At 37.9% G+C, this 16158-nt stretch overlaps 1 protein-coding gene across 1 annotated transcript in view; it reads right to left on the bottom strand.

Moving 5' to 3' along the window:
• Window positions 1–16158, bottom strand: part of LOC5573778 (staphylococcal nuclease domain-containing protein 1) — a 39888-nt gene that overhangs the window by 11768 nt on the left and 11962 nt on the right. Inside the window, exons 2-3 of the mRNA XM_001654749.2 lie at window positions 7121–7245; window positions 5907–7052 (exon numbers count right to left, since the gene is read on the bottom strand). Coding sequence (XP_001654799.1) covers window positions 5907–7052; window positions 7121–7245 — 1271 coding nt within the window. The remainder of the gene's footprint in view (window positions 1–5906; window positions 7053–7120; window positions 7246–16158) is intronic.

Genomic DNA, 16158 nt, shown 5'->3' with positions numbered 1-16158 from the left:
GTTAAAATTCGTAAGTTTTACTTATGATTTTGGTGAAGAGTTTCGTTACTGATTTTCTTAAGTCGAGCAATGAATTTCTCTAACCATCGCAATGAGAATTAAGTAATTTTATTTATCAAGTATTGTAAATGTTTCCCTATTACTTCAGGAGTGCTAAAATTGGCATGTTTTGATAACATGTGACTAGATTTCGCTCAACTTGTACCCAACTTTGAATGCGACGCAGTTTTTCAACCCATTGGTATGAAATTTACTTCCAATTATGATTTATAAAGAATTTGTATATGTCACTTATGAAATTTATGATTACATATGCTAAATTATTAGGCGTTCCATAAAATCAAAATTGAAAAGTATTTTTGCCTTAGTTTAATTTAATAATTCTTTCGAGGATTCCTTGTGACATTACGCCAAGTAAGGGGTCGATAACGACTGAGTGCCTTAGAATCGGATCTCAGAGAACAAGAATCCAAACAATCCATGAGACAAACCGTGGATGAATTCATGAAGGAATCCATATGAAAAAGGATGAAAGAATAACTGGATTTTTATAAAGAATTCCATGAGGAGTTTTTAAAGGGTTTCCTAGAAAAATCCCCAAACAAATTCCTTAAAAAAACTCTGGAATAAACATTGGAGAAATTTCTTGGAATGTCTCTAACATTTCAACGGTTATGCCCTTAGGAATTTCTTTGCCAATTGATCAATTCTGCATCATGTTTCAAGCATGAAGATAGGTACTCTACGCCATGAGAAATCGAGAAAATTTCCTTTACTAAAAGATCCTCGACCGATGGGATTCGAACCCTCGACCCTCATTTCAACATATTGTTGCTGAATAGCTGCGCGACGGCTATTTTGATATGGATCAAACCTCTCTCATAGGTTATATATAAGATGTTTTTGGGGATCCCTCACGATATTCCGCTAAGTATTACTCTATGTATTTCTCCTGTTTTTTTTCAAAAACAAATCAACGGAATGTAATTTAGTTATATGTTATACAGGTATTGCTCGGTAGATTTCTCCGGGAGTTGATCATCCCGTGATTCGTTTATGATTTTTTGAATTCATTCCGTCAAGAATACCTTCAAGAATTCAACAAAGCTTTTTTCCAAGCATACCTTCAGAAATTACTACAGTGATACTTCCAAAGATAAAAGCAGGAATCTGTCTCTATAGATATCTTCAGAATTTATTCAAAAGATTCATTTTTTTTTTCAAAATTTTGTCAAGAATTAGCGTTGGACTCCTTGGAATTTGTCTTAACATGCCTTGGGAAATCACCTGAGGAATTTGAGGGAGAATTCCTAAAGGACGAATCTGCAGAGATCGCTGAAGGTATTTCGGAATGTAGTCCTGAACAAATCTTTAAAGAATCCGTGAAGTTTTTCAGGGATCTGTGAAGGAATCAACGGCGAATCATAACTTCACGTATTACTTGTTCAACAAATTTAACCCTCTCTTTCCCATGGTAGCACAGGTACGATTAGCTCAATAATGATTGGAATAAATTTATGCGCTCATTTGTCTCATCGAACATCGAAACAAGTGACCTAAGGGTCAAACAGGGTCAAACTATTGAAAAACAAACAACATTTTTTATTGTGATTTTGAAAAGTTTAGCTTATTTGCAACAATTTTTGTTCAAGTACTTTTTTTAGAAACGCTATTTTGACAGTTAAATCACAGACAAACAGACGTAACATTCTAATTATATTCATCGCACAGCTGAATAGCGCCCAATTCTTAAACTAATTAAAACTGGAATATTTTGAGGCGATTATTTTCTGAAAGGTTAGACCATAAACTAAAACCGCACGAAGGAAAATTTTTAATTCATTCAAGTTTGATAATATTGTGATTTCAGATACGCGTGAGACCTTATGCCTGAAAATGAGGCCAAAAAAAGAGACTGAACATGGATCAGGGGATACTCATAATTTTTAAAAGAGAGTCTGTTACAGATTTTTTTTTCCTGGAAAAAAATCTGTAACATACTCTCAAAAATCCTGAAATAACTCTGTGAGTATTACTAAATTATTTAGAATGTAGATTTCTTTGAAATCGCCTGTACTAACTGGATAAGCCGATGGAGGAAATCATGAGAGAATTTTTGGAGTAATTCCTAGGAAAATTGATGAAGATATCAGCGTTGGACCGCTGAAAAATTTCATAGAGGAAATCGTGAAAATTTCGTTTTAATTTCTCTCCTATAATAGTTTGCGGAATTTCTCAAAAAATCTTTTTTGTTCACGAATATCATTTGAAATAAATTAGTTTAGTTAGTCATTTGGCCAAAGTTTCCTTCAGATATTCTTTGTTTCTTCTCAGCCTGTTTCTCAGCTCAGTGTTCTACTACGATTGTATCCAGATAAATCAAGAAAATTTTCATTTCAAAAAGATCGGGAATCGAATCCAGAAATTACTCCAGAGATTCCACCATGAATTCTTTTCAGGATTCCTACCAAAGATTCTATCATAAGCGTCCCAAAAAGTCCTAAAAGCTCCAGGAATTCGTTAAGCGATTTTTCCATTGATTACGTCCAAGATTTCTGTACAGGAAAACTTCCTAAAGTCAAGTTGTAAATTCGCCAGCGATGTCCTTCGAAATTGTCGATCAGGATTTCGTACGCACTTCCATCTTCGCACAGCAGTTCACTTCTAATTGTTATCTATGTTGTGTATTTGTTCTTGATGAATGCTAACTGTCAATATGCGTTTTGCGCTACAAATCAAAATGCGCTATTGTGCGCAACAGATAGATGTTCTTAGGTATTGCTTCAATATTGGGCCAATCAAAACTGGTTTTGAAAATTTGTAAAACGATGGTTATTTTCCTCGTAAATATTCAACCAATAATTTCGCAAAGGATACCTTCAAAAATTACTCCAGGGACTTCTGCTCTTAAAATTTCCCTGGCCTGGACCATGGGGATTGACGGTGCCAAAGTAGAAGGTGCACCAAAATAATATCCATCTGTGAATTATATCACTTTCCCAATAATGCTTGTTGCTGCAGTTTGTGAGATGAATTGTAGCATCCTCTGTACTAATCGGTAATGGTGGATAATATTCGAAGCTAACGCATGATCCTACTTTTTATGATGTGACTTGAAAGTGAGTATTCGGTGAGTGTCTGTGTAAAACTCGTCATTATAAAATTAATGATTTTGAGGATGATAATAATACTTGAAGAATTGCATAGTAGTGATAAACTGTTGAAATTGCATTTGAAGTGATTGTGATGGTTACGTTAATACCACAGGCATAATAATAACAGTATGCATTGTGCACTTATTTCTTTAAACAAAAACACTATTGCCTAGTTCTTTACACCTTCACAATGACAGTATTCATAATGAAAGCGAGTGCAATAGAAGTGATCAAAGTGTTTTTTTTTTGTTACGGTCGTTGTGATAATTCGTAGTTTAACTAAACAGTAAAAACAAAAAATAGAATTGAACATCCTTCAATTATAGATAATAAAATAAATTGGTATGGAAGTGGCGTGATGTAATATTGGTGAAACTTGTAGCTGTGATAATTTACCTAAGGAATTTCTCCAAGAATTTTGTCACGGTAACCTCAAAGTTACAACATGAATTTCCCCAAGGTTAACCACAGAATTTACACCAGAAATTCTGTCAGGAATTCTTCCAAAGATTTATTTTAAATATTTTTCAAGAAAATGTCCAGTTATGATTTTATCCGGTTATTGTTCCATCGATTTCGCTAAAACATCCTTCAAGACTCCCGTTTAAAACATCTGTAAAAACCTAACAAAAACTGATTCAGAGATGCCTGCAAGAATTTCAGAGGATTTCCTTCGAAATTGTATTTCGGGATTGCTTTGAGATTTCAATCAGAAATTTCTCTGAGGATGCGTTCAGGAATTACTCCAGAATTTCCTCCTAAGATTTCTATAGTAAGTTGTCCAGAAATTCTTTCAAATATTTCTCAAGGAAGTCTTTAAACATTTTCCAGGAGCTTTTTCAGACAAGTCTCCAAAGAATTGTAAAGGATTTTTTTCAGAACCGTCAGCTATTTCTAAAGAGAATTCTCAACCTCTGATGAAACTTGTTAAAGTTATAAAGTCACCCTTGACGAGTAGGATTTAATGGCAGAACTCATTGATTCTGTAGTTGTAGAAGATTTTTTTCAACAACTTTCGGTTATCATTTACTTACAGATATTCCACAAAACAGCTTGAAAAGAGTTTTTTTTTATATTTGAAAAAAAAAAACAATAAATTCGATTGGAGAATATTTTTTAAAATTTTAGGAAGGAAATGCTTGAAAAACCCTCGATGGGATATCTAAAGAACTTTATGTAGGGATGATTAGAGACATTTTTGGAAGAACTGAATGAGCAATCCTGGATAATTTCCAAGAACATTCAACAGGAACTTAGCGATGTAAATTATAGAGGAATTCTTGAATAGATCTTTAGAGATTTCCTCGAATAACCTCTCGCGGATTTTTTTAGCAGTATTTGGGAGTAACCGTGGATGAAAAGGCGTAGGATAGCATAAGTCGATTAGTGGAAAAATATCTGGAGGATACACTAATCCTTCAGCCGAATTCTCTAGTTGTTACTCAAGGTTACCTACAGAAAGTCTTTCAAAATAATTTACAAGATTCAATTCCAGAGTTTTTGACAAAATTCGTTCTGAGATTTTGTTTAAAGTCCAAGGATATTCTTTGGAAATTCCTACAAGTTTCCTTAGAAAAATCGCTGGAAGCATTTCTGGGAGAATTGGTAAAGGAATCAATAGAAGAATTTTAGTAGGTACAGGGGATCCCTCCCCAGGGAGCTCTTGAAAGTATTGCTGATGAAATCTCTGAAGAAATCATAACGATAATTCCTGTAGCTTTTCCTCGGAGAATCTGAGTAGAAATTCTTGAAGAATCCGTTGAACAGTCGCGTACTAGTCTCTGAAGGCTTTTCTTTAGAGACCTGCCATTGAAAATAGACTTGCATAATAATAGAGACCAAGTCTTAAAAGAGAGACCTGCTACCAGCCCTGTGGAATAATCGTTGAAAATTTTTTAGAGAAGATCATGAAATAAATTGTAAATGAATGCATGTGGAAATGGCTTGCAGAATAACTGGAAAAATTTGCGTAGAAACTTCTTGAGAAATTCTTGTAGCGTTTCCTGGGAAACCCCTTAACTAAGTTCTTCAAAAACTAATAAATCTTTGAGAATTTTCTTGGACGAACACTCCTAGAGAAATCGTTAGATGAATTCGTGGTAGAATCTCTGAAGGAAATTTCAAAATACCTAGTAGCTGAGAAAATTTTCAGAGGAATCCCTGTGGCAATTACTGGAGGTAGTTGCGTTGGTTATCCTCGAGCCATTTCTGGAGAAATTCCTTGATTATCCCGGGAAAATTCTGTGGAGCAATTTGTGTACGAATTCGTGGAAGAGTTTGTGTTTTTCCACCAGTGTTGTAGCGCGACGACTGAAGTGTTAAAAAAGGGACCTTCAAAACAGAGACCTTTAAGAGGTTTGCACCAGAGTAGTGAACAAGTAACGAATCTGGATTTAAACAAGTATCTCACTCTGATACACATGTTTCTAGAGGATTCCTTGCAATAAAACCTGGAGGAAAGGTGACTTTAAAGACTATTTTGAGTCTTACATTGAAAATAGGGACTTTTTAGAGATTTGCATTACAGTAGTCACCTGCTACCACCCCTGCGAAAGGGAAGAAATTTTGTATCGGATCATTGGTAAGAGCGAGCAATAGTTATAAACCTGCCTCGCCCTTAGAGTCTCGAGCGACTGTTTGGTTTCTTTACCACCACTTAATCATAAGACTTCCCATCGAAAGCGGAAGCCTATAACCTATGTGATGGATATTGAACTATCTAGAACTAATATCATAGAGAGGAATACTCACGCTCCGGACAGGGTCACGGTGTAGCAGCACTTCTCCGGGAAGTTGTCACGAGCCGGAGTCACGTAGTCCAGCGAGCAGTGCACCTTCTTGCCAATCAGCTTTTTGCGCAGGAATTCACGAGCCTCGAACATCCACGGAACATCGTAGAGGGGGCGAGATCCCTTTGGGCGGGGTGGCAGATTTCCCTCCTCATCGGCAGTACGGGCGGCCTCACGTGGAGGTTTAATGCTGGACAGGAAGACCTTCTTCGAGACGGTGTTGCTGATCTTGACCATGACGGCATCACCGTTGAACACTTCCACCACAGTGCCGGTGAAGTCCTTATCCTTGGTGTTGTACGCCGCGGTCGGGGCCTGATAGTCCTTCCACAGACGCAACCGATTGCCCTTGGCATGCTTCTCAGCAGCACGGAGACGATCAACGCCTTCCTTCACGTAGGGCATGCTCCACTCGACGCACTTGGCGAAACCTTCCTTCAATAGGGCTTCAGCAATGTTGCCCTTGGGGAAGATGATCGTTCCAACAAAGTTGGAGTTGTTCACCGATTCGAGGCGGATTTCGACGTCACGTTGCAGCAGGCGGGACTCAACAAAGTACCGAGCTTCCTCGGCGAATGGCACTTCAGCCGTCGTGTCTGGTTTGCCATCAACGTCCAGCTTGAAGCCAGGGCACCGGATACCGGACATCATCAAGGTAACGTGCTGGAATTCAGGCAGGAGGAAGGCACGCACCGTCGATCCATCGCGGACATGCTCGATGATGGCCTTGATCGGTTTGCCGTTGTGATGATCGAAGAACGCCTTCGGATTCTCGATGTTCCAGGTGATGTTGCGCACGTGGTCGGACGAGGGCGAGTCGCTCCATTTGCCTTTGCGGGCAGCCTTGGCGGCATCTTCCAGCTCACAGAGGCGGGTTAGTTCGGGCGTTTGGCGGACACCTTCCCGGCGCACACTGACCAGACCCTCGGACACGATCGACTCGACGATGTTCTCCGAAGTGGCCGGATCCTTGCCCAGGCACACGTAGCCATAGTCGCGGGTGGCATTCGGCGGCCGTTCGGAATAGAAGTACACTTCCTGGCCGATCAATCGCTGACGCAGGTACTCGCGGGCTTCCCAGGCGTACGGTTCGTCCTTGGTGATCTCCCTGTAAAAACGGAAAATCAATTATTAAGGTTATGCTCTACAAGCCACCATTATGCTCAGAAAACTCACGTGGAATTGTTGGTTGGTCGGCGGGCGAGTTTCGGGGCAATCACTCCGGAAAAGTTGATCTGCTTCTCCGGTGGGGGTCCTCCTTTCGGCTGGCCGCGGATGATAACCGAATCGCCAGACAGAACCTAACGAGAGGCAGGAAATGGAAATTCCAAATCAGATCTCAAATTGAGCAAGCACAGGAAACGTGGTGCCGATGTTGGCTGACTGAGGGTAGATTTCAAAATGGGCTGGTCGAAGCACACACATGCTGATCTTCGTTCTGTAGTGCGAAGGAGATAAGTGTGTATGACAGAGGTTCCCAATCTTTTCGGATGCGCGACCCACCTAATCGTTAAGTTTATTTTTATACGACCCACCAAGATGAACAGTAAATAAAAAAATAAGGTTTAAATACTTAAAATGTGTTGAAGAAGTTACAAATTAGATGTAGATACATCAACCAAATAGATGAGGATAAGATCGTCTGTTTTAGCTATCATTTTTATAGCATTAGAGAATCCATAACTTTTTGAATGATTTCTTGAAAATTACCCTGATGCTAAACATCATAGTTGCATTCCCCAATAAGCTATATACTTACTTCAAACCTAAAAAAACTAGTTAAAAAATATTTGTAACTAGATTTTTCAAAAGTATTAATCATGAACACTTTACGCATATTACGAATTTCATTTACACACACAATAGTTTCACTTTTATTGGCACTTATGAAGACTGATTGATCAGTCTAGAGCATTGGTCCTCAGCTCACCCCAAGTCAGCATTATGATCACGGTAAATCAGGAAGCGTGAATCAATTTCAATGATTCTTTGAACTTGGAAAATCTTTGAGGATTGTTAATCAAATTAAAACTCTTCCCTACAAGACTAGCACACAGAAAAGCTGAATATTGAACTTAACGCGATGTGACGAACTTTTTAGTAATATGAGCAAATGTTTAAACTCTTAGCCCATCGGTACTTTAATTTGAAGCAAGATAACTGCAAGATTTGAGGAACATTGGAATCGTGGACAAAATTCAAGCTCCTCCTGAGCTGCTAACAACAGTCGATAATTTATTAACTCCTACAGAACATTCGATTGTTGGATATGTAAAAGAGCAGATAAACTAACAAATTTACAAATTTGAAACAAACAAAATTCACTGAAAATCTAATACTATTTGGTTTATCAAAAAAGACTTATGATTCGTTTCCACGGAATCATTCAGATTGAAAGGTTTGAGAATGTTGCAAACCTCAGAACAAAATACAATAGTAGATTCTTTCAACATTACCAACTTTTTGGGAAATTTCCCAAAAAGATCGTCATGGCAAATATTTTAAAATTATGGACCCACCGTTTGGGAAACTATGGGGTATGGCATTTAAAAAGAATGTGTTGGATCATTGCGTTGGGAAATAGGTGTCCATACAACCACACAGCAATTCCTCCCGGACGAATGGTGGAACCAACACATGGAACAACACATCTATCGACCTATATCTGTTCCTCCGGTTCCTCCGGGTTGGTGATGTGTGTCTTGCTGCGTGTATGTTTCGGAATTAGGTAATACACAATAATTTCAAACGAAGGAACGATAAAGAAAAGAGAATGATAGAAAGGAGAGGGCCTTGTTTTGCCGGTCCGATGACTGTAATGGCAAGGCTTATGATGATTACGACAATGCTGCTGATGATGATGATCTTAATGATGCTGTGGTGATGTTTCAGTTCGATCGCGCTGGTCAAAAATTAACGGTTTGAACGTTTACGATTAGCGACTTTGGGCTAAAAGTTGTACACAGGTAACTAAGTGGGAACCTCGCCTGGTTCGAGCTGGTTGAATCACAAGCGGGCCACATTATTTATGGATCAAACTACGTAACAATTTGATTGGACTGAAAAGTTTCAAAATTTAAAAAAACCTTGATCACATTTATTTTAGTTTTCAATCAAACTTATCTATTGATTAAGAACTAAATTCAAGAAGCGGTTTTTTCGAGATTGAAATCCAAAATTGGGTACCTATAATTGCCAATGTGAACAAAACTCATTCGTCCTTTCAAAAAATGTATTGATGAGAGTATTACGTCTGTTTGTCTGTGATATAACTAGTAGAGTGGTTAAAAAAATCGTTTTTGCTCCACACCGTTCATTCGATTCTAGATCAAATTTTGAGTGTCCTCCCAAAATTTGTGCTCATTTGGATGAAAACTGAGACTGCACAAGCCCTTTAAAGTTTATATGGGAAAAGCAACCAATTCCTTCAATCGGTCATAAGTATTAGCCAATGTGCTCTTGGAGATTGAAACTACGTTGATACTGTGAGATACATTCATCAGCTACAACTTTGCCGAAGACCGTTTTCAAATCGGACGCCTCAGTAATTAGTTATTGATTTCTATCAAATCACAAATTCTTCAGCAGTGCTCATTTAACTTCTGAATAGGCAACATTGCTGCACCTGGCGCGAAAGATAGCATGCACAAATCATGGCTACTATGTTTTACTGCATATATCCAGTGATGCCTGCAGAGCAGCCCAATTAGTATAGCCAAAGTTTTACAACTCATTCAAAAATCAATAACTAATTACTGGGGCGTCCGATGTAAAATCGGTCTTTGGCAAAGTTGTAGCTGGTTATTGTATCTCACAGTATTAATGTAGTTCTAATCTCCAAGAGCACATGGGCAAACACTATGACCGATTGAATGAATTGGTTGCTTTTCCCATAGTAATTCCCATATAAACTTTAAAGGGCTTGTGCAGTCTCAGTTTTCATCCAAATGAACTCAAATTTTGGGAGGACACTCAGAATTTGATCTATAATCGAATCAGCGATGTGGAGCAGAAACGATTTTTTGAACCACTCTAATAACTACGGCATCTAGCCACACAAGACTGGAACGTTAATAATAAAAAAATATTGCGTATTTTTTTCACTAATGGACTGCGAAGTGCGCCTTCATAAGTGCTAAAATGATAATAAAAGTGCGGGATTGCATTGGATCATGTTGGTGTCTTCAGAGCACTTGGGTTGTGAAGAATAAACCCGCCGAAGACACCGACTCGATTTGATGTAATCGCGCACTTTTATTAGCGTTTTCGCACTTGTAACAACTTCTACGATAGTCCAGTGGTGAAAGAAATGCGCAATAGCTATAATAAATATGTTACTAGAATTATTAATTCCAAGCAAAGCTAATGGAATTGTTCAATACATATTGTATAGATTATCATAAGCTCTTCTCTATATTATCATAAATAAAAAACATTCGAAACATTGAGATGTTTCATTCTGCTGGTGACATGTGGAAAATATGAATTATTGATCAGAAATGTCCAAGCAGATATTAACAGTTATTACAGTCAACTCTCCCTTACGCGATATTGACGGGACCATCGTTAGGGAGTTAGGGAGGTATCGAGTTACAGAACACAAAACCAATGCAACTGCGATCCAAGGGACCATCGAGTTAGTTATGAAAACCAACTTTTACTATGTTTTTTAACTCGATATCGAGATACGGAATATCGAGTAAGGGAGAGTTTCGGGGGCAGGATCCGTCATTGATTTCGGAATTTTTCAAAGCAGTTTTTTCGTTCAGAATTAAGAAAATTTACAGGAAAATGTGTTCACAGTGTTCTGTTCTCCAACCGAAACACAGTGAACACATTTTCATCGAATAATGTTTAGTTTTGAACAAAACTGCTTTTGAAGTTTCGATGATAACGATGATTACGATGACGGAGCGTTGATCGTTAACTGTATCAACATAACCAGATTTATGTATGGGAATCAATAAAAAAAATCTGTATGATTACACAGGGTGTCGACCCAATTTTGCAAATAAAATTCCCTGACTTTCCCTGACCTTCCAGTCGTTTTCCAGAAAAATTCCAGACCATGTTGATTTGATAGAGTTTATGTTTTAGGTCGTATGAATAAACTGAGAAATAGTATTAACGATAATTTTCTTCAAGTTGATATGATAAAACTGGGGACTTGGGTATGTACTTTTCAAACTCGATAATTCATATTAATAAAGCGGTAAAAGCTGAGTAGAAGCAAAGTAAATTCTGAATCATCTACTGATCATATTGAAATCTTCAAGCGCAGAAGTTACTTTTAAAATTGTAGAAACCGATGTATTCGGATATTGAACTACCTCAGATATAATTTTTCAAGTTTCAGGCATGAAGGACAATTTTGGACACCTTCCGCAAAGTGATTGTACCATGTTTCATACATAAGACGTCACTCTATTAAGATCATTACTATGCTTTTTCTTTGGAAGGACTTCCTTCCTGAAATCTGGCTACTTCTTTTTCAGGTAAAATTACAGCCATTGTCAAAGCATTTTCTTTGAAAAATTCATCAAGGAATTCAACAAAAAATTCTCAGAAATTCCAATTTAAATTCTTAAATGTATTTTCCAAGTATTCCTGCAATACTTCTTTCTCCAGGAACTCCTCAAATGTTTTATACAATGACTTTAATATCACAAAGAATTATGTTTTAAGAACTCTTACGTTGTTCCTCCATAAACTAGTCCAAATATTTTTAACTAGTTTAAGAATTTTATAATTACACCTCCAGTAGGCGAATTCCGGCGCGTATTTTCTTTGAAGAAAAGAAAGCTTTCTTGCTGGTGAATAATGGAAGAAAGTTTCTTCTCTTTGAATTGTTCACCTAAATTCACCTACAGGAATCTCTAAAAAATATTGAAGAATTTATTTCAGTCAGATTTTTTTTCCTAGAAATTAATTTAGAATCCATAGAAATATTACAGAAATAATTCAAAAAATGTTTAGAGATCACATAGACACTTTTTCCAAAATGTATTCATTTTTTTTAAATCCTTCACCATGATTCTTTACAGGTAATTTATGTTCATTAATTTTTCGAATTCATGTGATTTTTTTAATTCAATCAACCATTCTCGCCAGAAATTTATGTAAATATTTTTAACGGAATGAATTCTGAAATTGAATAACGCGCTAATAATAAGTTTTCAGAAGTTCGTTTTAATGTGCTTCCAACAATCCTCGATATCACTACACAAAGAATTAGTATTCAATGAGTATCTTCCAAGTACCTACTTTTTCGAGTGTTTGTGCTAATCTTGGTGCTAATGTAAGAACTTCATGTACACTCACAGAACGCGACACGAGAACGGACATAAGGCTTTTTATCTCAGTAAAATAGCTCTTGATCGCGGTATGATCCAACAATACTACTAAATTATTTTAGAAGCAATATGGGCTGTATTTTTTGCCAATTTTGTAAGCCGTGTGCCTATTGGCGCCTAGCTAGAAACAATGTTTTAATGTTTGTTTCAAAGATTTCTTGTGACAGATTGAGATAAATGCGTATTTATACGGTTTTGGATAAGATTTTTGAGTAAAATACTCGATCAATAAATTGTGGGAAACATACACACCAGTCACATTTTATGAATCATCGTTCAAACTACTAGTACTTAGTATTTTTTTTTATGATTCTAAGTTTAAAATAATTTCCAATGGAAATTTTTGTTACGGGAGAGCAAAAGTGGTTTGGGATGAAAATTTCTTGTTTTTTTTTTGTGAAAAATGAATCTGAACATACTAATGAATTTCCATGATTTTAGAAAAAAAAAACAAATCCTTATGAAAAAAGTTATTTAGGGGTAGATGAAAAAACCGAATTTAGTACTATACCATTTAATTCCACTAGAGTTTGTATCCTTTGACAGATACGCGTATTTCGACCTCAACTGTAAGGCCGTCTTCAGTGTCGTGTACTAGACTCGACTTAGTCTTCAAGTCGAGTCTAGTACACGACACTGAAGACGGCCTTACAGTTGAGGTCGAAATACACGTATCTGTCAAAGGATACAAACTCTAGTGGAATTAAATGGTATAGTACTAAATTCGGTTTTTTTTTCATCTACTTATAGGTATTCTACTAAACAGCTCGAAGATTTATTATCATTATTTAGGGCGATTATAGAGCAGTTTTCAATTAAGGCTTTACGACAATTCTATTTATCATTCTGGTAAATTTTATCAATCCATTCAAACTTCTGATAATACTGAAAAATTCGTGCACCAAATCAGATTTGTTCGTAAACAAAATTATTGGAAAACAGAATATTATTTAAAAAGTTAAATGGCGGGGCAAAATGAGCCACCTAGATTTAAGATAAAGAACGGTATTTTGAACATGAAATTGCATTACCTAAATATACTAGATTATGTTTTTACTGTATGTTCTTCGAATAGTTCAGGGACGAAAAGCAAGTGGACTGTATTTTAAGAATTTTATTTAACGAAAACAAACACGTCTTAACTCGACGGAATTTTCTACTTTTTATGATTTCCTTCTTTCCTTTCTCCTTCCTACTTCCGTTCGCATCGCGCCAAATCTACACAAACCCTCGCTTTCTTTCTACACCTCCTGTCGTCTGCGCCGGTAGCACACAGAGAAAAATAAAACATTTGATTCTGTTTTACACTCTAAAAAAAATTGATTCAAAAACCGAACATTGAATAATAAATCTTTCCACTTTTAGTGTAACATACTCCCCCGGGTGAGGCGAAGGTCTCACTTCTCCTTGGGCTCTGCTTGATCAGTGCAGTCATCGATGGGAAGCACAGCGATCTGGGTCGTCGGTTGCTTGTAGATGCTGTTGCTAGTGCGGATCGTAACCACACGTACCACTCCGTCCTTACCTGGATGCGTTTCAACAATGCGACCCAACTTCCAGGTCTTGGGTGGCATGTTGTCCTCCTTCAGAATTACCAGCAATCCAGTTCGCAGCAACGTAGGGTCCTTGTACCACTTGCTACGCTTCTGAAGACCCGTCACGTACTCATTCGACCACCGTTGCCAAAAATGCTGCATTCGTTTTTGCACCAGCTGGTATCGTGACAAGCTCGTCTCCTTCAAATCATCGTACAGCGGTTCTGCTATCGCCGTCAATTCCCGTCCAACTAGGAAATGTCCTGGGCTCAGCGCTTCGTAATCCAAGGGATCATCCGTCAGCTGCACAAGAGGTCTCGAGTTCAATACACCTTCTATCTGGATCAATAAAGTGTTCAACTCTTCATATGTCAAATAGCTCTCGTTTAGTGTCTTGCACAAATGGGATTTCATGCATTTGATATTAGCTTCCCAAATACCTCCCTGGTGTGGAGCCTTGGGAGGGTTGAAGCTCCATTTGATTCCTCTGGGCTGGCAGAACTCGTTTACTTTGTCGTCAAGCACCTGAGACTGTAGCAGGTTCAACAGTTCGGAAAGTTCTCGATCTGCTCCCCGAAAATTAGTTCCGTTGTCAGAGAACAGCTCAGATGATAATAAATCTTCGAGCTGTTTAGTAGAATACCTATAAGTAGATGAAAAAACCGAATTTAGTACTATACCATTTAATTCCACTAGAGTTTGTATCCTTTGACAGATACGCGTATTTCGACCTCAACTGTAAGGCCGTCTTCAGTGTCGTGTACTAGACTCGACTTAGTCTTCAAGTCGAGTCTAGTACACGACACTGAAGACGGCCTTACAGTTGAGGTCGAAATACACGTATCTGTCAAAGGATACAAACTCTAGTGGAATTAAATGGTATAGTACTAAATTCGGTTTTTTTTTCATCTACTTATAGGTATTCTACTAAACAGCTCGAAGATTTATTATCATTATTTAGGGCGATTATAGAGCAGTTTTCAATTAAGGCTTTACGACAATTCTATTTATCATTCTGGTAAATTTTATCAATCCATTCAAACTTCTGATAATACTGAAAAATTCGTGCACCAAATCAGATTTGTTCGTAAACAAAATTATTGGAAAACAGAATATTATTTAAAAAGTTAAATGGCGGGGCAAAATGAGCCACCTAGATTTAAGATAAAGAACGGTATTTTGAACATGAAATTGCATTACCTAAATATACTAGATTATGTTTTTACTGTATGTTCTTCGAATAGTTCAGGGACGAAAAGCAAGTGGACTGTATTTTAAGAATTTTATTTAACGAAAACAAACACGTCTTAACTCGACGGAATTTTCTACTTTTTATGATTTCCTTCTTTCCTTTCTCCTTCCTACTTCCGTTCGCATCGCGCCAAATCTACACAAACCCTCGCTTTCTTTCTACACCTCCTGTCGTCTGCGCCGGTAGCACACAGAGAAAAATAAAACATTTGATTCTGTTTTACACTCTAAAAAAAATTGATTCAAAAACCGAACATTGAATAATAAATCTTTCCACTTTTAGTGTAACATACTCCCCCGGGTGAGGCGAAGGTCTCACTTCTCCTTGGGCTCTGCTTGATCAGTGCAGTCATCGATGGGAAGCACAGCGATCTGGGTCGTCGGTTGCTTGTAGATGCTGTTGCTAGTGCGGATCGTAACCACACGTACCACTCCGTCCTTACCTGGATGCGTTTCAACAATGCGACCCAACTTCCAGGTCTTGGGTGGCATGTTGTCCTCCTTCAGAATTACCAGCAATCCAGTTCGCAGCAACGTAGGGTCCTTGTACCACTTGCTACGCTTCTGAAGACCCGTCACGTACTCATTCGACCACCGTTGCCAAAAATGCTGCATTCGTTTTTGCACCAGCTGGTATCGTGACAAGCTCGTCTCCTTCAAATCATCGTACAGCGGTTCTGCTATCGCCGTCAATTCCCGTCCAACTAGGAAATGTCCTGGGCTCAGCGCTTCGTAATCCAAGGGATCATCCGTCAGCTGCACAAGAGGTCTCGAGTTCAATACACCTTCTATCTGGATCAATAAAGTGTTCAACTCTTCATATGTCAAATAGCTCTCGTTTAGTGTCTTGCACAAATGGGATTTCATGCATTTGATATTAGCTTCCCAAATACCTCCCTGGTGTGGAGCCTTGGGAGGGTTGAAGCTCCATTTGATTCCTCTGGGCTGGCAGAACTCGTTTACTTTGTCGTCAAGCACCTGAGACTGTAGCAGGTTCAACAGTTCGGAAAGTTCTCGATCTGCTCCCCGAAAATTAGTTCCGTTGTCAGAGAACAGCTCAGATGATAATAAATCT

This window comes from Aedes aegypti, chromosome 2, assembly GCF_002204515.2.
Source record: "Aedes aegypti strain LVP_AGWG chromosome 2, AaegL5.0 Primary Assembly, whole genome shotgun sequence".
Lineage (NCBI taxonomy): Eukaryota > Metazoa > Arthropoda > Insecta > Diptera > Culicidae > Aedes > Aedes aegypti.
Note: the sequence above shows the minus strand (reverse complement) of the source record. Positions and strands in the feature narration are given on the sequence as shown.